This window comes from Aotus nancymaae, unplaced genomic scaffold (assembly GCF_030222135.1).
Source record: "Aotus nancymaae isolate 86718 unplaced genomic scaffold, 86718_ANA_hifiasm-v0.15.2.pri h1tg000006l, whole genome shotgun sequence".
NCBI classification, from domain to species: Eukaryota; Metazoa; Chordata; class Mammalia; order Primates; family Aotidae; genus Aotus; species Aotus nancymaae.
The window spans coordinates 70,899,731-70,923,586 of NW_026988417.1; the positions used below are offsets into that span (position 1 = coordinate 70,899,731).

At 38.2% G+C, this 23,856-nt stretch overlaps 1 protein-coding gene and 1 pseudogene across 1 annotated transcript in view; both read left to right on the top strand.

Moving 5' to 3' along the window:
- The window catches only part of MRPL1 (mitochondrial ribosomal protein L1), a 102,394-nt gene that overhangs the window by 22,995 nt on the left and 55,543 nt on the right, over positions 1-23,856 (top strand). The window contains exons 3-6 of the mRNA XM_012446971.2: positions 44-302; positions 4,998-5,081; positions 6,882-6,953; positions 12,529-12,640. Of these exons, the coding sequence (XP_012302394.2) occupies positions 44-302; positions 4,998-5,081; positions 6,882-6,953; positions 12,529-12,640 (527 nt within the window). The remainder of the gene's footprint in view (positions 1-43; positions 303-4,997; positions 5,082-6,881; positions 6,954-12,528; positions 12,641-23,856) is intronic.
- On the top strand, positions 2,212-3,394 carry LOC135270085 (heterogeneous nuclear ribonucleoprotein A1-like; annotated as a pseudogene).

The following is a 23,856-nucleotide window of genomic DNA, read 5'->3' on the forward strand; positions in this document are numbered from 1 at the left end:
TTAGAATATATATTGATATAACTGAACTTTATTTTCTTTTAAGGTCTGCAAAGCAAACAAAAAAAGGTGCTAAAGAAAAAACACCAGATGAGAAAAAAGCTGAAATAGAAAAAATAAAGGCATATCCCTATATGGAAGGTGAACCTGAGGATGATGTCTATTTAAAACGCTTATACCCAAGGCAGATATATGAGGTGGAGAAAGCTGTTCACTTACTTAAGAAATTTCAAGTTCTTGACTTCACTCATCCAAAGCAAAGTGTTTTTCTTGACTTGACACTGGATATGACACAGGGAAAGAAGGTATGTAGATTCCATTAAAATAAGTTTATTTCTGAACAGTGACTGTAGGAATTGGTGTTTCTTTATTTTATTGTTGTTACTATTTTTGAAACAGGGTCTTGCTCTGTTGCCCAGGCTGGAGTGCAGTGGTATGATCTCAGCTCACTGCAAACTCCATCTTCCAGGCTCAGGTGATCCTCCCACCTCAGCCTCCTGAGTAGCTGGGACTACAGGTATACCACGCCTAGCTAATTTTTATACTTTTAGTAGAGACGGGAGTTTCCCCATTTTGCCCAGTCTGGTTTGGAACTCTTGGGCTCAAACTCTCTGCCCTACTTGGCCTCCCAAAGTACTGGGATTACATGCATGAGCCACTGTGCTTGGTCTCTTAATTTTAAAAATTACTGCCTCTCATAATTGGTAGAAAAGTGCATGCTCGCTCTTTACTTTAGCATGAAAAATTTGTTTGTTCATTTAAAAATTTTCCGAATATAAAATTTGTTGAAAACACTCTAGAGAGTTAACATAGAGTTTCTGTTTCCCTGAAGAGTCACTAGTGTAAATTTCAACAACAGTAGTGTTAAAATTAGTTAAGATATCACTGTAACTTTGAAAAGTGACTTAAACTGCTTAGGTGGCATGTTTCTTCTCTGTAAATGAAGGCTCTGGATTAGCTCAGTGTCCTTCAGATGTGTTCCTTGGGGTCCTAGGTTGAGACTAAGTTTTCTTTTTTATTGCATTTTAGGTTTTGGGGTACATGTGAAGAACATGAAAGATTGTTGCATAGGTACACACATGGCAGTGTGATTTGTTGCCTTCCTCCCCATCACCTATATCTGGGATTTCTCCTCATGCTCTCTCTCCCCAACTTCCCACCCCCTGCTCTCCCTCCTCTGTTTCCCCTCAACAGACCCCAGTGCGTGATGCTCCCCTCCCTGTGTCCATGTGTTCTCATTGTTCCACACCCGCCTATGAGTGAGAACATGCGGTGTTTGATTTTCTGTTCTTGTGTTAGTTTGCTGAGAATGATGGTTTCCAGGTTCATCCATGTCCCTACAAAGGACATGAACTCATCATTTTTGATGGCTACGTAGTATTCCATCGTGTATATGTGCCACATTTTCCCTGTCCAGTCTATCATCAATGGGCATTTGGGTTGGTTCCAGGTCTTTGCTTTTGTAAACAGTGCTGCAATGAACATTCGTGGAGACTAAGTTTTCATAGGTGGGATTCCAAGTTCCTCACTCTTGCTTCAACCAGAGCTTCTCTGCTTTATTTGTGTATATATTGGAATTCAACAGAATACTATTGATTATAAAACTCTAAATTAGAAGCAGGAAGACACTAGCTTAGTATTAAGGTCTAGTTTAGCCCTAAATTTTATAAGCTTCTCGCTTAAGGGTTCTAATGTTTTTAGAAATGACTTTAATTTTTATTCTAAGGATGTCCTTTTTTTGGACAAGCTAGAATGTATTAGTTTTTGAATGTAATTTAACAACCTCAACAACAACAATAGTAGAGCACCTAGGAGGAGGCAGTACAATGCAGTGCTTAAGAGCACAGGCTCTAGAGTCCACCTACAGACCGGAAACCTGCTTCATTGCTTTTTGAGTTTGGACTTCTTTGCTCCATGACTTTGGGTTTAATACTTAACCTCTTCAAATCTCAGTTTTTTCATCACTTTCTAAAAGGGAATAAAATGTTCCTGTGGTTGTGGAGGATTAAACAAGATAATGCCTGTGAAGGACTTAGTGTGTACTTAATAATAATAGTCAACATTTACTGAAAACTGTTTACCAGCTACAATGCTAAATGCTTTGCATATGTTTCCTTGTTTAATTCTATAATAATCTCAGAAGAGGAAGCTGAGGTATAGAAAGTGAAATAACTTGCTAAAGGTCATAGAATAGGGGGCAGAGGTAAGATTTGAAGCAAGGCCTGTCTGCCTGTGGACGCCACTGAAGAAGCATTGTTAAAGTCTCTTCTCCCTGCGATTGTGTCTAAGTCAGAGTCTCCTAAAGAGCCAGAACAGCTGAGGATGCTCTTCATTGGAGGGCTGAGCTTTGAAACAACTGATGAGAGCCTGAGGAGTCATTTTGAGCAATGGGGAATGCTCACAGACTGTGTGGTAAAACACCAAGCATTCCAGGGGCTTTGTGTCCGTCACAGTTGCATTCCATGCAACTGTGGAGGAGGTGGATGCAGCCATGAATGCAAGGCCACACAAAGTGGATGGAAGAGTTGTGGAACCAAAGAAAGCTGTCTCAAGAGGATTCTCAAAGACCAGGTGCCCACCTAACTGTGAAAAAAAAATTCGTTGGTGACATTAAAGAAGACACTGAAGAAGATCACCTAAGAGATTATTTTGAACAGTATGGAAAAATTGAAGTGATTGAAATCATGACTGACCGAGGCAGTGGCAAGAAAAGGGGCTCTGCCTTTGTATCCTTTGATGACCATGACTCCATGGAGAAGATTGTCATTCAGAAATACCATACAGTGAATGGCCACAACTGTGAAGTTAGGAAAGCCCTGTCAAAGCAAAAGATGGCAAGTGCTTCATCCAGCCAAAGAGGTCGAAGTGGTTCTGGAAACTTTGGTGGTGGTTGTGGAGGTGGTTTCGGTGGGAATGACAACTTTGGTCGTGGAGGAAACTTCAGTGGTCGTGGTGGCTTTGGTGGCAGCCGTGGTGGTGGTGGATATGGTGGCAGTGGGGATGGCTATAATGGATTTGGTAATGATGGAAGCAGTTTTGGAGGTGTTGGGAGCTACAATGATTTTGGCAATTACAACAATCAGCCTTCAAATTTTGGACCCAATGAAGGGAGGAAACTTTGGAGGCAAAAGCTCTGGCCCCTAGGGTGGTGGCGGCCAATATTTTGCCAAACCATGAAACCAAGGTGGCTATGGCGGTTCCAGTAGCAGCAGTAGCTTTGGCAGCGGCAGAAGATTTTAATTAGGAAGCAAAGCTTAGCAGGAGAAGAGAGCCAGAGAAGTGACAGGGAAGCTACAGGTTACAACAGATTTGTGAACTTAGCCAAGCACAGTGGTGGCAGGGCCTAGCTGCTACAAAGAAGACATGATTTAGACAAATACTAATGTGTATGGGCAAAAAATTGGAGGACTGTATTTATGACTAATTGTGTAACAGGTTATTTTAGTTTCTGTTCTGTGGAAAGTGTAAAGCATTCCAACAAAAGGTTTTAATGTAGTTTTTTTTCTTTTTTGCATCCATGCTGTTGATTGCTAAATGTAATAGTCTGATCGTGACTCTGAATAAATGTCTTCTTTTTTAATGTGGAAAAAAAAAAGCTTTGACCCAAGGTCTGTCTCATTTCTTAGTTCTCATTTATTAGAAACAGTTTATGACAGCTGTGTTACAATTTTGTATTTTGTATTAGAGTGTTACTGTTCTTTTATTTTGAAAATTTTGTACTGTTCAAGATGATCACTTTCTCAGTCAATCATTAATGTAGATGATAATGATGTTTTGTAGTACCACAAGCTTCATTTCATATATAGAAGCTGCCTGAAAACTAATGACATTGAAAAGATACTTTTGTCTTCTTAATTTTTTTTCTTCATACGGTGCTTGTACAACGAGCCAGTGTTTCACAGGGGATGCTATTGTTGTGACTGCTTACCACTGAGAAATTTGCTGAAACCAGTTGTGACATGTTAATGGCAGAGGAATGCTAGTCCATAAAGCTAAACTATATGATTGATATAAAATATGCTTAATAATTTATCCCTTCTTGTCTGAAAAGAAACTTCCAGGAGGATGTTTCTACTCAAAATAGGGTTTTCTTGATCTTTCAATCAGTTTTCTTACGGGAATGACCACCTTTTCTTCAAACCTTAAGGCTGTAACAAAACTTTGGAGGGCCTGGAACTCGTTTCTATGTAGTTTCCCTAAGAGATCTAGGCCTCAGGTCTTAATAGTTCCTGGTCAAAATGACTGAACAGATTAGTTTGAAGGTCCTATAAAATCTCCACTTGTATTAGTGTGCCTCAAATGCATGCCATTGCTTATTTAGGATTTTCCAATTGACTTCCTAAATAAATTTGAAAGTCGTGATTGTCTAGGTTGTTTTGAAAATGGAGTCACTCAGTCGAGCCATTTAGGCTTGGCATTTTGTCTTGGGTTTAGGGTTTACAGTTCCTGATAGTTTAGAGCCAGTGATGGCAATTAGGGGTGACCTACTGGGCAGACCAGCTGGATATTGTCTTGGTCAGTATGTACAGCTGTTTTCATGTCTCCCTGATGGTGTCAGAAGATTACATGGTTTTAAAACAGTCAGTTGAAGGTAGCAAACATTTATTATTCTTCAGATGGAAAGCATTGTAGTAGTGCTGGGGAAGATGTCGACATGCAAACACATTTCATAATATTTGAGAGACTGATGAATGAGGTAGAGATAGAAGCCAAGTGGCATGAGATTATGAACCTGGAAAAAGAGATTTTGGTTTTTATTATCAAAAAAATATAATCTTGAAAAAGTTTCTTGAAAAAGAAATATATCTTGTGCTTTAAATTGTAATTGATGAATAGTAAATAATTCATGAATAGTAATCAATGAGTAGGTCTGAATTAATGGGAGAACATACAGAAGAATCAGAACACTGAAAACATGTCCATTCTTGTTTTATACAGAGTTGTGTGAGAGATAGAAAAGATAAACTTTTCATAATTATTTTTCCTTGTTATGTATTTAGAAAGACGTGGAGCCATTTACCAGTGTTGTTAGTTTGCCATACCCATTTGCTTCCGAAATCAAGAAAGTTGCTGTATTTACAGGGGTGAGTAACTTCCGTCAACTATTTATATTATTTAATTTTTTCTAGTGATAACTAATTAATCGTTAATTATTAATCAATGATTGGCATTCTGAATAAATGGAGTTAAAGAAAATTCTAGCATTCACCAAGTCTTATTTTCCCCATTTGGAGCTCAAAACAGTTGGATGATTTATTTGAGGTTATGTTATTAGCTTGAGAAAGAACTAAATTAGAACATTAATTTCATCATTACTAGAATGCTACATTATGTTTCTCATAAGAAACTGAAGAAAAGAGTGGAATTTATCAGTTTATCCTATTAACTCCTGCTTCCTGTTCAAACTTCCCTTCCCAAACAACAATAGGATTATTTTAAAGCAATGGGGAACCATTTAGTGCTGTGGTGCCTTAGAAACCACCATTTTCTTTTGAGACAGAGTCTTGCTCTGTCACCCAGACTGGAGTGCAGTGGGTGTGATCTCAACTCACTTGCAACCTCCGCCTCCCTTGTTCAAGCGATTCCCCTGCCTGAGCCTTCTGAGTAGCTGGGACTACAGACGCACACCACCATGCCCAACTAATTTGAGACGGGGTTTCACTATGTTGGTCAGGCTGGTTTTGAACTCTTGACCTTGTGATCCACCTGCCTTGGCCTCCCAAAGTGCTGGGATTACAGGTGTGAGCCACTGCGCCCAGTCAGAAATCACAATTTTTAAAAGTATCTAGCTTTTATAAAAGTGTCGTGTATTTATAAATGTTTGTTTATAATGTGTTTACGAATTTCTTTTTTAATCATCCACAAACTATAATTGTTCTGATTGTAATATCCCTGATGGATTTAATTGAAAATTGATGCATTCAGTTCTTTTTTGAGACAGAGTCTTGCTCCGTTGTCCAGGCTGGAAGTGATGCACAGTCACTATAGCCTCAGACTCCTGGGCTCAATCAATTCTCTTGCCTCAGCCTACTGAGTAACTGGAGCTATAGGTGCTAGCCACTATGGCAGGCTAATTTTTAAGATTTTTTTTTTTTGTAGAGATGGGGGTCTTACTTGCCCAGGCTGGTCTGGAACTCCTGGCTTCAAGCGATCCTCTTGACTCAGCCGCCCAAAGTGTTGGGATTACATTTTCTTTTTTTTTTTTTGAGATGGAGTTTTGCTCTTGTTGCCCAGGCTAAAGTGCAATGGTGCCATCTCAGCTTGCCAAAACCTCCACCTCTTGGGTTCAAGCAATTCTTTTGCCTCAGCTTCCTGAGTAGCTGGGATTACAGGCATGCACCATCATGCCTGGCTAAATTTGTATTTTTAATAGAGACAGGGTTTCTCCATGTTGGTCAGGCTGGTCTCAAACTCCTGACCTCAGGTGATCTGCCTGCCTTGACCTCCCAAAGGGCTGGGATTACAGGTGTGAGCCACTGCACCCAGCTGCATTTTCTCTTTTTTTTTGAGATGGTTGGAGTGCAGTGGCATGATCTCGGCTTACTGCATCCTCCACCTTCTGGGTCCAAGTGATTCTCCTGCCTCAGCCTCCTGAGTAGCTAGGACTGCAGATCTGTGCTACCACATCTAGCCAATTTTTGTATTTTTAGTAGAGAAAGAGTTTTGCCATGTTGGCCAGGCTAGTCTCGAACTCCCGATCTCAGGGGAACCACCTAGACTTCTGGGATTACCAGTGTGAGCCACTGTGCCCAGTGCATTTTCAGTTAAAAATAAAAGCTACAATTTGTGCTTTGAACTGTGATGTTATTTCTGACAACATACTTCAAAGCAGACTGAATATATTTAAAATTAAAGATTGATGTTCAAATATTGTGTTTTGGTAGAATGCATCAGAGGTCGAAATAGCAGAAGAAAATGGAGCTGCATTTGCAGGAGGTACTAATCTGATACGGAAGGTACAGTGTTGTTTTCATGTTCATTAGATATAGAGATGATTCTGTCATCTTTGCCATTGAGTGATTTATTATATGTGGAACACTAGGCTTGTATCTTACAATAGTGGGGCTTTATAAGAAGAGGGAAAAATTTTTTTTTTTTTTTTTTTTTTTTTTGAGACGGAGTCCCGCTCTTGTTACCCAGGCTGGAGTGCAATGGCGCAATCTCGGCTCACCGCAACCTCCGCCTCCTGGGTTCAGGCAATTCTCCTGCCTCAGCCTCCTTAGTAGCTGGGATTACAGGCACGCGCCACCGTGCCCAGCTAATTTTTTTGTATTAGTAGAGACGGGGTTTCACAGTGTTGACCAGGATGGTCTCGATCTCTCGACCTCGTGATCCACCCGCCTCGGCCTCCCAAAGTGCTGGGATTACAGGCTTGAGCCACCGCGCCCGGCCGAAGAGGGAAAAATTTTCCAACTTTTTTCAGTTTCAAAATCAAGCTAGGAGGGAACTATCCAGACAGTCTGTTTTTTTTTTGTGTATTATGAGTTTATTTTGTGTGTGTGTGTGTGTGTGTGTGTATGTGTGTGTGTGTGTTTTTTGAGATGGAGTCTTGCTTTGTCACCTAGGCTGGAGTGCAGTGGCTTGATCTCGACTCACTGCAACCTCTGCCTCCTGGGTTCAAGTGATTCTCCTGCCTCAGCCTTCCGAGTAACAGACTACAGGCGTGCACCAACACACCTGGCTAATTTTTGTCTTTTCGGTAGAGGTGGGGTTTCACCATATTGGCCAGGCTGGTCTTGAACTCTTGACCTCGTGATCCGCCCACCTTGGCCTCCCAAAGTGCTAGGATTACAGGCATGAGCCACTGCGCTCGGCCAGTTGTGTTTTCTTTTTTCTTTTCTTTCTTTTATTATACTTTAAGTATATACATGTGCAGATCGTGCAGGTTTGTTACATAGGTATACACGTGCCATGGTGGTGGTTTGCTGCATCCATCACCCCGTCATCTACATTAGATATTTCTCCTAGTGCTATCTCTCCCCAATCCCCGCTCACTCCCCTGGCCCCTGAGGTATTCCTCCCCTATTCCCCAACCCCCCAGGCCCTGGTGTGTGTGTTTTCAAGACAAGGTCTTTGTCTGTTGCCCAGACTAGAATATGGTGGTGCCATTATGGCTCACTGCAGCCTTGAGCTCCTGAGCTCAAACAGTCCTCCTGCCTCAGCCTCCTGAGTAGCTGGGACTAAAGGTGCATGCCACTGCACTTGGCTAACTTTTTGTAAAGATGGAGTTCTCACTTGTTGCCCAGGCTAGTCTTGAACTCTTGACATCAAGCAAGAGTCCTCCTGCCTTGGCCTCCCAAAGTACTGAGATTACAGGTATGAGCCACCACACCCAACCTCAGACAGTCTGATATGATTATACTTGACTTATATTACTACTTTTTGCTTGCTTCTTTTTTGTCTATAAGAGTTTTATGGATAGGAAAGGGCAATGTGATTCTGGTTTTGAATGTAAGATTTAAAATGAAATCCAAAAGGTCATATGGATTTCATGGCTTCCCATGAACCCCTCTATTCATGTTTGAAGATCAAATATTTGGTTTGTTTTTTGGAGTGAAAGTGTAATTCACTTAGTAGATTATAAAGTATGATATCTGCCCTCTATAATATTGATGCTTTTGGTTCCTCTTAACTTTTAGCTCCCAATCCTTTCAGAGTGGCATAGGCTCAGTATGGTAGCAACAAATGATTATGTAGCCTGCCTTTAGAAAGTAACAAAGCTTGGCTGGATGCGGTGGCTCATGCCTGTAATCCCAGTACTTTGGGAGGCTGAGGTGGGCAGATCACTTGAGGCCAGGAGTTTGAGACCAACCTGGCCAACATGGCGAAACCCCACCTCTGCTAAAAATACAGAAATTAGCCAGGCGTGATGGCACGTGCCTGTAATCCCACCTGCTTGGGAGGCTAAGACATGAGAATCGCTTGAACCCCGGAGGCGGAGTTTGTAGGGAGCCTAGATCGCCCCTGCACTCCAGCCTAGGCAACAGAGTGAGACTCTGTCTCCAAACTGTGAAGAAGTAAAATAAATAAATAAGAAAATTACAGAGCTTGGGGAACTTCTTTGAAAATTAATACCTTTTTTTTTTTTTTTTTCCCTGAGACAGAGTCTCACTCTGTCCCATAGGCTGGAGTGCAGTGACTCGATCTTGGCTCACTGCAACCTCTGCCTCCTGGGTTCAAACGATTCTTCTGCCTCAGCCTCCTGAGTAGCTGGGATTACAGGCATGTGCCACCATGCTGTATTTTTAGTAGAGACAGGGTTTCACTATGTTGGGCAGGCTGGTCTTGAACTCCTGACCTCATGATTCGCCCACCTCAGCCTCCCAAAGTGCTGGGATTACAGGCGTGAGCCACTGCTCCTGGCTTTTTCTGCTTTTTAAGAGGTAGAAAGAAGAGGCATGGAGTTATTTCTGAAAATACAAAAGATTTTCTTAGTGTTCTCTCTAAAATTTCCTCTTCTAAATAAAATAATTTATGTTATGGAATTTTTGGTGGGGAGGAGGAAGGAGACAGGAAAAAGTGACTTAAACATTTATCCTTTGTCCCATATTCTAATTTTCATTTGGGGGACTTTTAACTGGGCTCATCCTTTGAGATATGTAGCAGTGCTTATAGTTTGTTTTTTTCCCTCCCCTAAAAGTACTCTAAATTTGGTGAGAATTCTGGATTCTTAAAGAGAGTCTTCAGAGTGATTTTTGGGAACAAAACTAGTGGAAAGTAGGAACGGTATGCTTTAAAACAGGTTCTAGGCCAAAGAGAGTGCCACCCATTTCCTTCTGATGTATTATTAATTTTAATTAAAAAGTTATTAAAACTTTTTTAATTATTAAAAAATAATCACAAATGTTTGGAAATTTGAATAGAGCTGGGTTTCTGGAATTAGAGAACTAATCTTGAGTTTGTGTACAGCTTTCTGTTTTCTTCTTGCAAGCACTAAAGTTATCTTGTAGGACTGTCATAGCCATTCCTCTGGTTCTTTTTTTTTTATTTTAATTTTTTTTTTTTTTGAGACAGAGTCTCATTTTATTATCCAGGCTGGAGTGCAGTGGCACTATCTCAGCTCACTGCAACCTCCACCTCCTGGGTTCAAGTGATTCTCCTACCTCAGCCTCCCTAGTAGCTGGGATTACAGGTGCCTGCCACCATACCCAGCTAAGTTTTGTATTTTTAGTAGAGATGGGGTTTTGTTGCCAGGCTGATCTCGAACTCCCAGCCTCAAGTGATCTGCCCACCTCGGCCTCCCAAAGTGTTGGGATTACAGGTGTGAGCCACTACTCCTGGCTAAGCCATCATGACTGGCCTCTGGTTCTTAAATGTTAAGCAAGAAGTTACTTTCAAAAAAGAAATGGTAATAGAGCAGAAAGTGTTAAGCTGTAAGTTCAGTAAATGAAACATATTTTTTAAAGTAACCCAAATAAGGAAGCCAAAGACATTTTAAACTTCTGTAGTATAGAAAATATTAACAGGTACAGAATTTCTTTTTAGGGCCCCAATAGAGGATCTGTTATTAGAGGGAGCATGACACCTATATAAGGCATTATAACCAGGATAAGTTGGCAAGTTACCCCATGGTGTCTTTTAAAGCTGGTGCATGTTACTTTTAGAAGGTATTCAGGTTATGAAGTAAATTCAGTACAGTTTTGTAAATAGTGTTATGGCTGCAATTTTTTATACATTCCTGTGTTTTTAAATTAGTTTATCATTTTACTTAGCTCTTATAAAATGCAAAGTAGGATAAATTTACTTGAGTCATTTCTTAGATAACACATTCATTTATTAAACTTATTTTATTTTATTTTGAAACATCACAGATATGCCTGGTTCTGAGAGATTTTAAAGTAACTTCATATTTTTATTTGTCTCTAAAAGCATGATTTCCAGCCACAGTTTGTTATTCCAAGATACAATCTGAAGATTATTTATGGCATAACTTCCAAATACAATTTTAATTTAAAGGAACATGTCATAGGATTAGGATTAGAAAGTCTTGGAATAGAAATCTCACATACAGTTCTTTGACGTTTTGAAATTGCCTCTGCTTTCCTATTTCCAGTGATGAGAACCCTGGTTCTGGACCCACACTACCTATATTTCAATTTTAGCTCTGCCTTCTTAGGTACAGACTGACTTATCTTCCCTGAGCCCTCAGTTTTTTTTATCTGGAATGTGTAGTCAATATTGGTACCTGACTCAAGGTTGTTGTGAAGACTGTATGTTCTAAATTATATTAACTATTTAGCAGAATGCTAGGCACATGAGAAGTGCCTGTTTAATGTAAGTTGTTGTTAAGGAGAGGGGAGTATGTTATTTAAGGACTAAAGAATTTGTACAAAGAATAGTAACAGAAGGATAAAGGATAAAATTCCATAGTCATTGCTTAATTTTGTTAGAATTCAAGTTTTTAATTTACCGTGTACCCCTAAATCAAGGCTTTGAATGGCATATTGTGGTAAGATTTCATACAAAGAGAATTCATTGATAAAATATTTGTTGCTCAGGCAGTATCATTCTAAAAAGTTGCTTCATTTTATAATCAAGTAACTTTTTTTTTTTTTTTCGGTGACTAGGTTGGAGTGCAGTGGCACGATCTCGATTCACTGCAACCTCTGCCTTCCTCACTTAAAGCAATCCTCCCACCTCAGCCTCCTGGTTACCTGGGACTATAGGCTTGTGCCACCATGCCTGGCTAATTTTTGTATTTTTTGTAGAGATGGGGTATTGCGTTGTTGCCCAAGCTAATTTCAAATTCTTGAGCTCAATTGATTCTCCTGCCTTGGCCTCCTAAAGTGCTGGGATTACAGGTGTGGAGTTTAAGTGGTATATATTGTATGTTTAAGTGGGGTATGTTAAGTGGAGTTTTTAAGTGGAGTATATTGTAGTAGTATATTAGTTATTCTGGGTGTTTGCCTGAATTAATAAAAATATTTTCTAAAAATTAAATATTAATTCCTTTGTTCTGAGAACGGATATAGAATCTGGATAATAAACTATGAATGAACTTGTCTTTGATCACCGCCTCTTCTTTTATTCTTAGTTATCAGTGGTAAGGAAAATTTTAGTTTCAGTTCTTTGTGAAAATAATTATAAATTCAGTTCTCTGATGCTCTAAGTTTAGGGAGTTAGTGGTTGCTAGTGAGTTTGGCAGTTAGTGGTTATTAATTTTACATGTGATGTATTGCAAAATTTTCAGCTTTTGTAGGTTTCTTCAGTTTTAATAAATATGTGAATTTAACTTTGTACACATTCATTGCTGTATTCTAACTTGTAATACTTTTGCCTAACAATCCCAATGAAGAATTAAAACCATTAATTTCTTTTTTAATTGATGTGGCTGTTTTTAAAGTAAAGGAAAATGTTTTGCCTCTCATGGTTTTTATAATTGCAGATGTATTTGTATGATCCTTGTGTTTGAAGAAGAGAATTGTGCTTAATGTCTATTTTCTGAATTATAAAGGAAATGACTGCATTGTACTCTTTCAGAATGATAAAGCTTTTCATGTCATCTAAGGTCACTTTTTTTTTTTTTTTCAGATTTTGGATGATGAAATTGTTGTAGACTTTTATGTAGCTGTTCCAGAAATAATGCCTGAACTTAGTCAATTGAGGAAGAAACTGAATAAAAGATTTCCAAAGGTTTCTCAAAGTAAGAGAATTCCTATTATTTCGATATGCTGTCAACAACTTTCTTGTGAACTTTGCATAGTTAGGAAACAAAGTTGTTACATATATATATGTAGAATAAATAGTATGTCCTGATATTTGAGTTTGAGTTATGAGAACATATAGATTTAATTTTTTTCCCCTTTGGCATTAATACTGGTAATCTAATATGATTTGAAAACCTAGTTAGTTTATAATACCAGTTTTAAAAATTTAGATCATAGTCTAGCTCCCAATTAGTGGAATGTATTACCTACTCAGTATATTATCATCATACTGTTTTATTGGCTTTTATCCCTATTTATAAATATAATATGTGTGCTCATTTATTTAAAAGTGTTCAACATATATAAATGTTGACCATGTACATGGCTCTGGAGATAATTTCTGTTAAGAAATTGTCCCCTTATGGATATTTTTTCCTTAAGAAATCTAATAAGAAAGTTAAGGTCACTAGATAAGGAACCATGTTGTAAAGTGTGAGATATTATATAATAAATTCACAGAGTGCTAGGGGTGTTCAGTGGAGGCAGAGTTTACACATAGATGGGGAATCAGGGAAGGCATCATGAAAGAGGTGACATTTAAACATAAAGGAGGTAACAGTTGGATGGATTGATTGAGAAGAATATTATTTTAAGTAGAAGGAATTAAACATAGACACTAAAGTAAGTCAGAAATTATAGGCCATGTACAAGAAATACCAATTAGCTCTCTTTGACTGTGGGGAATGGTACCTCTACATTGAAATAGAAGAGAATAATGGTAAATGATGTTGGAAAGGTAGATTGATGCCAGATTGAGAAGAACTTTGAATGATGGGCTAATGAGCATGAACATCTGTATTCTGTATTCAGCAGGACTCCCTTAGAAGTTTTTGAGCTGGGAGTGACATAATCTGTTCTTTAGAGCTTTAATCTGGCAAGAGATTTTAAGAGAATTGAAACTAGAGTCAGGGAAATCAGTTAGGGTGCAATGGCAAGAGACTAATAAATGTAATGTTTAAGCTAAGGTCTTCAAAATGAGACTGGAGTGAAGTGTATAAATGTCAAAAGAAATATTAAGACTTAGCAATTAATTAGGAATGAACAGGTTGAGGGGAGAAAAGGAAGAGTCAAATGATACTGAGGTTTTTTTTTTTAAGACGAGTCTTAAAATAGTGCCGTCATTAATGGAAACAGTGCATTTAGGAGGAAAAACAAGTTCAGTAGTTGACACAGTTTGTTTTAGGTAGTGCTGGATGTCTGGTATATTATTATTTCAAATAAAATTTTATAGTATAAACAGAACAAATATTTTAAAATTGTTTTAGTATGTTTGTCTTCAAATTTTAACTCTAGTTGTGCTAAAAAGTTCTGCTAAAATTTTTATGTATCCTAGCCATTAACACTTGTCTGAATTTTAGATCATGATCTGTAAATTCAAATGGACTCTTTAGTTCTTTTGTTGTATTAGTTTTGTTTGTTTGATTATTTATTTATTTATTTTGAGACAGAGTCTTGCTCTTTTGCCCAGTCTGGAGTGCAGTAGTGTGATCTCAGCTCACTGCAACCTCCACTTCCTGGGTTTAAGCAGTTCTCTGCCTCAGCCTCCTGAGCAGCTGAGATGACATGTGTCTGCCACCACGCCTAGGTAATTTTTGTATTTTTAGTAGAGACGGTTTCGCCATCTTGGCCAGGCTGGTCTCAAACTCTGGACCTCGTGATCCACCCGGCTTAGCCTCCCAAAGTGCTGGGATTACAGGCATGAGCCACCACGCCTGGCCTTGTTTGATTATTTTTGATAGCATGCATTAAGTCACAAATATTTGTTAGATTTTGGACTGATATGTGACACTTTTTATTAGGGATTTCCCTTAACAGCAATGCTTGTTATTAGGGAATCCAATTTATATTTTTTCTAAAGTAAGACCTAAAACTGAACATATTTTTAAAAAATTAAACCAGAATTGCAGTTGAATATGTTGAAAATATTTCTCATAATTTTTTTTGTTCTTGATTAAATTCAAGCTCAACTCAGAGCAAAACAAACAGTACTAAGTATAGTCAAAACCAAAAATGAATACTAATATAGTCATATTCATCTAGCTCCTTGCTTTTCATGGTGAACTGATTTTTAAGAGACATTTATTTTGTCACCTTTGCTACTTTAGCCATTCTCTGTATAACCCTTTTAGCTTCTTTTTTTTGTTTGTTTTTTAGTTTTCAAATAACTTATTTCTTTATTCCAGATAATGAGTTTTCTAATAAAATATTTATTTTTATTAGTGAGCTTTACTTTATTTCCCCTTTCATAATGAATTACAACTTCACATATCATGGTCAACTACATAAGTATGTTTTCCCCTCCTATTTGCTTAGACACCTTGAGAAAACAGATGGACCGTTTTCCTTCTCTGACACCTTCTTTTCACCCAAACACGATCTGTTTTAACAGCACTGGCAAAACATTTGTGTTCTTTAAACATGAAGACAAACGATTAACCTGTCAAAAATGTTAAACAGAATACATCAAGTGTGCATTAGAACAAATGAAGCTTCTATTACGCATTTTCAAAGACCATTCAGATTCTTGTTTAAGAACTTTTGATTCTCCCTATATCCAACAAAAGTCTTTAGGGTAAAATAGAAATTACATTTTGAGCAAGTGGAGAAAATTAAAAAGCAAGCTCCTGCAGCTGAACTCATTGGTTTCCCATTTCCAGTTTTACTAATGGGAGTGGGTGTGTGTACATTTTACAGCATGTTTAATGCTGCAGTTTTATTCATTTTAATTGCTTACCTAACTGTAGGGAAGTTCTTTATTTTTCAATTGCACGTTTGGCTTGTATTTTCAATATTTCTTTTTTGTTTTATTAAAAAAATTAAAACCTGCTTTTTAAAATTTCTTGGAAGAAATTTGGTTTCATTTTGCTTATCTTGTGGCTTCCTCCTCAATAGAAGTGCCCTCTGAAATTCTTTCATCTCTAATATAGATATGTTTTGTTAATCTTATTTATAAATTAGCATTTGGAAATCAAAACACTAGTGTAAAAAATATCTTTTTTATGTTTTGAGACAGAGTTTCCCTCTGTTGCCCAGGCTGGGGTGCAGTGGCACAATCTCAGCTTGCTGCCAGCTCTGCCTCCTAGGTTCAAGTGATTCTCCTGCCTCAGCTTTCCAAGTATCTGGGATTACAGGTGCATGGCACCATTACCTGGCTAATTTTTGTATTTTTAGTAGAGACAGGGTTTTGCCATGTTGGCCAGGCTGGTCTGGAACTCCTGACCTCAGGTGATCTGCCCGCCTTAGCCTCCTAAAGTGCTTGGCCTCCCTAAGTGTTGGGATTACAGGTGTGAGCCATCATGCCTGGCTGAAAAAGATCTTGACTTAATGGAATCAGATTTTTTAAAGCATATTTACTTGTGATAGGTATTGTAGCATATATGGGAACAGTTGAGTTCTTTTATACCATACTAAATTATTGACAGGTAAGAGAGAAAGGGACATGATTAGAAAATTAGAATTACACTAATATGTATTCTTCTTAACTTCTAACTTCTTAGAATTGAACACTAGTGCTCCACTTGAAGTCTTGTCCAAAGGATATCCCAGCAGACTTGTCCAAAAGATATTCAGATCTACTGAGCAGGATACTGCTTTCTGTAAGGAAGTTGGTGTTGTATCATACATGAGACTCATGGATACTAAAGTTCTTGAAATGTAATGTGAAGTATTTTTAACTCATAGAATAATACCTTCTACATCAGGATATTGTTTGCATTATTGGAACAATCAGCAGTTTTTGATTATATGAGTAAAAATACCAAAACAGAGAATTTTTGCAAGGTAATGAATTTGAAGTTTTTCTAAATTTCTACCACTTCACATATTAGTTTAAAAACTATCTGGCTGGGCACGGTGGCCCATGTCTGTAATCCCAGCACTTTGGGAGGCAGAGGCGGGTGGATCACAAGGTCAGGAGTTCAAGACCAGACTGGCCTATATGTTGAAACCACATCTCTACTAAAAATACGAAAAAATTAGCTGGGCATGGTAGCGAGTGCCTGTAGTCCTAGTTACTTGGGAGACTGAGGCAGGAGAATCACTTGAACCTGGGAGGCAGAGGTTGCAGTGAGCTGAGATTGCGTCACTGCACGCCAGTCTGGGTGACAGAGCAAGACTCCTTTTCAAAACAAAAACTAAAACAAAAACCTATCCATGTGTGAAAGAGTCCATTGATGATTAGGTTCTGTTAACAATTGTTTTGGATGAATTGTGGATCTATTACAGCTGGTTCTGTTATGCTTTCCTTTGCTTCCTTTACTTCAACCTTGGTGGCCTCCTTGGTCTTCCTCATACACACTAAGTGCTGTCCCTCCTCAGGTCTTTGGACTTACCGTTGCATGGGTCTGCAGTGCTCTTTGCTTACTTGCCTTGTTCACTTTCTCATTCGAATATCATCTAATTCAAATATTATTCCCACTTCCTATTATCACTAAATATCACTGTTATGCTTTTGTATTCATTTTAGGACATACTACTTTTAGCATCTTTTTATTTTTTTATTTTTTTTAATTTAATTTTTTTTTTTATTGCATTTTAGGTTTTGGGGTACATGTGAAGAACATGCAAGATTGTTGCATAGGTGCATACATGGCAGTGTGATTTGCTGCCTTCCTCCCCTTCACCTATATGTGGCATTTCTCCCCATGCTATCTCTCCCCAACTCCCCACCCCCTGCTGTCCCTCCCCTATTTCCCCCCAACAGACCCCGGTGTGTAGTGCTCCCCTCCCTGTGTCCATGTGTTCTTATCGTTCAACACTCACCTATGAGTGAGAACATGCGGTGTTTGATTTTGTGTTCTTGTGTCAGTTTGCTGAGAATGATGGTTTCCAGGTTTATCCATGTCCCTACAAAGGACGCGAACTCATCGTTTTTGATGGCTGCATAATATTCCATGGTGTGTATGTGCCACATTTTCCCTTTCCAGTCTATCATCTGTGAGCATTTGGGTTGGTTCCAGGTCTTTGCTATTGTAAACTGTGCTGCAGTGAACATTCATGTGCATGTGTCCTTATAGTAGAACGATTTATAATCCTTTGGATATATACCCAGTAATGGGATTGCTGGGTCAAATGGAATTTCTATTTCTAGGTCCTTGAGGAATCACAGCACTGTCTTCCACAATAGTTGAACTAATTTACACTCCTACCAACAGTGTAAAAGTGTTCTTATTTCTCCACATCCTCTCCAGCATCTGTTTTCTCCAGATTTTTTAATGATCGCCATTCTAACTGGCGTGAGATGGTATCTCAATGTAGTTTTGATTTGCATTTCTCTAATGACCAGTGATGATGAGCATTTTTTCATATGCTTGTTGGCCTCATGTATGTCTTCTTTTGTAAAGTATCTGTTCATATCCTTCACCCACTTTTGAATGGGCTTGTTTGTGTTTTTCTTGTAAATCTGTTTTAGTTCGTTGTAAATTCTGGATATCAGCCCTTTGTCAGATGGGTAGGCTGCAAAAATTTTTTCCCATTCTGTTGGTTGCTGATTCACTCTAATGACTGTTTCTTTTGCTGTGCAGAAGCTGTGGAGTTTGATTAGGTCCCATTTGTCTATTTTGACTTTTGTTGCCAGTGCTTTTGGTGTTTTGGTCATGAAGTCCTTGCCTATGCCTATGTCCTGAATGGTTTTGCCTAGGTTTTCTTCTAGGGTTTTTATGGTGTTAGGTCTTATGTTTAAGTCTTTAATCCATCTGGAGTTAATTTTAGTGTAAGGTGTCAGGAAGGGGTCCAGTTTCTGCTTTCTGCATATGGCTAGCCAGTTTTCCCAACACCACTTATTAAACAGGGAGTCCTTTCCCCATTGCTTGTTTTTGTCAGGTTTGTCAAAGATCGGGTGGTTGTAGATATGTTGTGTTGCCTCCAAGGCCTCTGTTCTGTTCCATTGGTCTATATCTCTGTTTTGGTACCAGTACCATGCTGTTTTGATTACTGTAGCCTTGTAGTATAGTTTGATGTCTGGTAGCATGATGCCTCCCGCTTTGTTCTTTTTGCTTAGAATTGACTTGGCTATGTGGGCTGCATCTTTTTTTTTTTTGAATGGTGTTCAGTTCCTCTCATTAAAGCAAGGATGGTTTTGTTTTGTCCATTGCTACATTCCCATTGCCTAGAATATAGTACCTGGAAAATAGTATGTACTCTACAGATATTTGAATGAATGAATGAATGTTTAATGCAGCATTCATTTAGTTGGTAGAAGATATAGAATTAACTTAAAAATGGACTATACAATTTTTTTTTTCTTTTTTTTTGAGATGGAGTTTCACTTTGTCATTCAGGCTGGAGTGAAATAGTGCAATGTCAGCTCACTGCAGCCTTGCCTCCCAGGTTCATACAATTCTCCTGTCTCATCCTCCTGAGTAGCTGAGATTATAGGTGTTTGCCACCATGCCCAGCTAATTTTTATTGTATTTTTAGTAGAGAGGGGGTTTCACCATGTTGGCTAGGCTGGTCTCAAACTCCTAACCTCAAATGATCTGTCTGCCTCATCCTCCCAAAGTGCTGGGATTACATGTGTAAGCCGCTGTGCTCTGCTTGGACTATATACAATGTATAGATTTTTTAAAGTAGAATAATTGTATTTATAGTAGTTGAGTACTATGTGCCAAGCCTTGGGTGTGATAGCAGTGAACAAGGCAGACGAAGTTCTTGCAGTCATAGAACTAACAGTTTTGTTTTCTGCAGTAGACAAACTGGTTTAACTTTAACAGTTACTTATGTTCGCATTTTTTTTTTTTTTTGAGACAGAGTCTCACTCTGTTACCCAAGCTGGAGTGCAGAGGCGCAATCTCGGCTCACTGCAACCTCTGCCTCCTGGGTTCAAGTGATTCTCCTGCCTCAGCCACCAGAGTAGCTGGGACTACAGGGGTGTGCCACCACGCCTGGCTAATTTTTTTTTTTTTTTTTTTTTTGTATTTTCAGTACACACGGAGTTTTGCCATTGTTGGCCAGGCTGGTCTTGAACTCCTGAGCCTAAGTTATCCGCCTGCTGTGGCCTCCCAAAGCGCTAAGATTACAGGCATGAGCTACTGTGCCTGGCCACTTATGCTCAGACGATTTTAGTTAAACAAACAAAAAGCAAATCATAACCGCCCCCACCTTCATTTGATCAACTATCTTTTCTAGCTGTGATCTTATTTTTTTCTGTTGTTTTATATTAAGTGTTTCAAATAATAGTCTTCAGCAGTTGGTTTCATTTTCTTACTAAGCCTTAATCTTCCTTACAGTTTTTTCTTCCATAATTTAGCTAAAATATTGCTCTCGATTATCACAGGTTTTTCTTTTGCCATATTCAAAGGTCTGTTCTTATTTTTCTCTGTTTCTTGAAACTTCTTTCAGGAGGTAACATATGCAATCCTATCTCACCTCTTTTTTCACTATTTCTTTGTTTTCCTTGATTAAAAAAAGAAAAAGAAGATATATTAGGAGGAAATACTTGATCATATAGTTTAGTATAGGCTGTGTTCATTATGGAAATTAAATAAAGAATTAAAGGAAAAGAAAGTGAAAGAAAGAAAGAAAATGAGGAAAGAAGAGCCTAAAAACATGGAGAAAAGTGAAAGTGGAGAAAGAGGAAAGCAGTTACATAGCAGTAAGCAATAGCAAAGTCCTAGAAATAGCATTGATGATTTAACATTTGGTTGTATTGAAGAGCAGAATAGAATAGTGGTTAGCATAGATCCCTCTTTGTCTTGACTTTATAACTTACTGTGACCTTGAGCAGACTTTTTAACATTTTGTGCCTTTATTCATCTAAAAAATGAGTTTCATTATAACACCCATCCCATAATGTTTTTGTGATAATGTATGAAGAGCTTAGCACAAGCTGGGTACATAACATACAATATGTGGGCCACTATGATAAGTATTAGCTCCCTATCATACCTAAAGTGGCTAGTCATTCTCCACAATTACTTAGGAGAAGTTACTCTTTTTCACGTATTTATATATTACCTTCATAACTTATTTGTTGAATAAGCAGATAATTTTTGGAGTGCCTACTATGTGCCAGGCACTACACTTAGTACTGAGGATTGAAAAATAAAGTGAAAAGATATTTTCTGTCTTTAAGAAGATAAACACTGAGGGGAGAGAGATGAGAGCAAACTGCTGCACTAAAATGCAATAAGTGTGTTGGTAGAAAATATACAAAGCATATAGAGGAATGAGGGACTGCTTTGTAGAATGAGATTATATAAAGAAGATTGCATTTAAGAGGTTAAGCATGAATAGGCATTTGCTTCCTCTAACATGCATCAGACAGAGGACATGGCCTTTTTAAATTAAAAGTATGAGAGAGCCAGTAGTGTTCAGGAAATTATAAGCAGCTTTCTATCATTTGTTATATAAAATGTTATCAGATACTGGTGATGAGTAGGGTTAGACAGTGATAGACAGTGGGCCAGGTCATAGCGGACTTTGTGTGCTATACCATGGAGATTAGATTTTATCCTCTTGGCAAATAGGAGCCATTGAAACCTTTTGCTCAGAAGAATGATGTAAGATTTGCTTATCAGAATGAGTACTGTGAGAACTATATAAATGGTAGGGTAGCCGTATGAGGATGGTGAAACTTTAAGAACAGAGACTGGGAGGAGGCGATTGCAGTAATCCAGGTAAAAGATGAAGAAGGAAAGAGTCTGGTAGTGGCAGTGAAGACAGATGAGGGAGGATGTTGTTGGATATTAAGAATTAGAATTAACAGGAGTTATTGATTAAATGTAGTGGGTAAGGGAGAGGGAGGAATCTAGAATGATTTCCTAAGTTTGGTCTTTAGTAGCCTAGTAAGTATTATTTTAAATATAAATATACAAGAAGTAAAGCAGGTTTGGGTATGACAGTAATATTACATGGTGAAGCGTCAAGGAGGTAGATAAGCTGGTGCAACTTTATTGTGTATTAACATGAAGTATTAACAGTATTAATATGAAGTAGGTTGTGGTAAATATGCACATTGTACTCCCTAGAGCAAGTAAAGCGTACACACACAAACAAATAACAGCTTAAAACTATAAATAGGGGAATAAAAATGATATGCTAAAATTTTTTTGTTGAAAGAAAAATAAGTCTGTAAAGGAGGAACCAAAGAACAAGTAAGATGAAACAAATAGAAAACACATATCAAAATAAAGAGCTAAATTCAGCCATTATGAATAATTATGATAATTGGAAATGGACTACACACTCCAAAAGGCAGAGATTATAAGATTTTAAAAACAACCCAACTATATGCTGTCTGCAGGAGATACACATTATATTCAAACACACGAATAGGCTGAAAGTAAAATGGTGGATAAAGATATATCACAAAAACTGTAAGCATTAGAGTGTTGGATTCTATATTAATATTAGACAAAGTAGACTTCAAGACAAGGATTATTGTTAGAGAAAAAGATGGATATTCCTATAAGACATACTCATCTTAAAGCTTCAAAATACATGAAGCAATAACCGACAGAATTGAAAGGAGAAATAAACTAATCATCAAGTACAGTTGGAGATTTTAGTATTCTTCTCAGTAACTGGTGGAATGTATAGACCGAAAATCAGTAAGGATATGAAAGATTAGTTACCTTGGCCTAGCTGATTTCTATAAAACACCCAACAATAGCAAATGTTGTTTGGTGTTGAACATTCACCAGGGTAGGCCATTTGCTGAGTTATAAGGCAAGTCTTTATTAAGTCTTAAATTTGTGATTGTAAAAGAATTGAAGTCACACACATATGTGTTCTAATTGCAACTGAGTTAAATTAGAAATCAGTAACCATGAAATATCTCCAAATACATTAAAATGAAAAAAACCCACTACTAAATAACTCATTGATCAAAGAAAAATCAAAGAATGTCTTAAATGGAATGATACTGAAAACACAACATGTCAAAACTTGTGGGATACAGCTGAAGCAGTACTTAGAAGGAAATTTACAGTTTTAAAGGCTAAATTAGCTGAGCACAGTGGCATGTGCCTGTCATTCCAGCTACTTGGGAGACTGAGATGGGAGGATCCCTTGTGGCTAGGAGTTCAGGGTAGCAGTGTACTAGGATTCTGCCTATGCATAGCCGCTGTACTCTAGCCAGGGCAACGTAGTGAGAACCCCTTTCACAAAAAAAAAAAAAAAAAAAAAGACTGATTTAGAAAAGAATGGGTTAAAATCATTGTTCTAAGATTTTTTTTTTTTGGAGACGGAGTTTCGCTCTTGTTACCCAGGCTGGAGTGCAATGGCGCAATCTCGGCTCACTGCAGCCTCCGCCTCCTGGGTTCAGGCAATTCTCCTGCCTCAGCCTCCTGAGTAGCTGGGATTACAGGCACGCGCCACCATGCCCGGCTAATTTTTTGTATTTTTAGTAGAGACGGGGTTTCACCATGTTGACCAGGATGGTCTTGATCTCTTGACCTCGTGATCCACCCGCCTCGGCCTCCCAAAGTGCTGGGATTACAGGCGTGAGCCACCGTGCCTGGCCCTGTTCTAAGATTTTTATCTTATAAACCTAGGGAAAAAAAGCAAATTAATCCAAAAGTAAGTACAAGGAAGAAAATAATGAAGAACATAGTGGAAGTCACTGAAATCGAAAAAAAACAATAGCAATGAAAGCAAAACTGGTTCTTTAAAAAGATCAGTAAAGTTGATAAAACTTTAGCTGGGCTGATTTTTTTTTTTTAGAGGGAAGACACACAAGTCATTCCTGATCAAGAGTAAGGAAAGAAGGGCTGGGCATGGTGGCTTACACCTGTAATCCTAACGCTTTGGGAGACCAAGGTGTGCGAATCACAAGGTCAGGAGATTGAGATCATCCTGGCTAACATGGTGAAACCCCATCTCTACTAAAAATACAAAAAATTAGCTGGGCATGGTGGCATGTGCCTGTAGTCCCAGCTACTTGGAAGCCTGAGGCAGGAAAATCACTTGAACCTGGGAGGCAGAGGTTGCAATGAGCTGAGGTTGAGCCACTGCACTCCAGCCTGGGTGACAGAGCAAGGCTCCATCTCAAAAAAAAAACATGGGAGAAGACACAGATTATTAATATTAGGAATGAAAGAGGTGACAGGAATACATATCCCATGAACATTAAATTATAATAAAGCAATATTATGAATAAATTTATGCAAATAAATTTGACAATTTATATAAAATGACAAATTCCTTGAAAGAT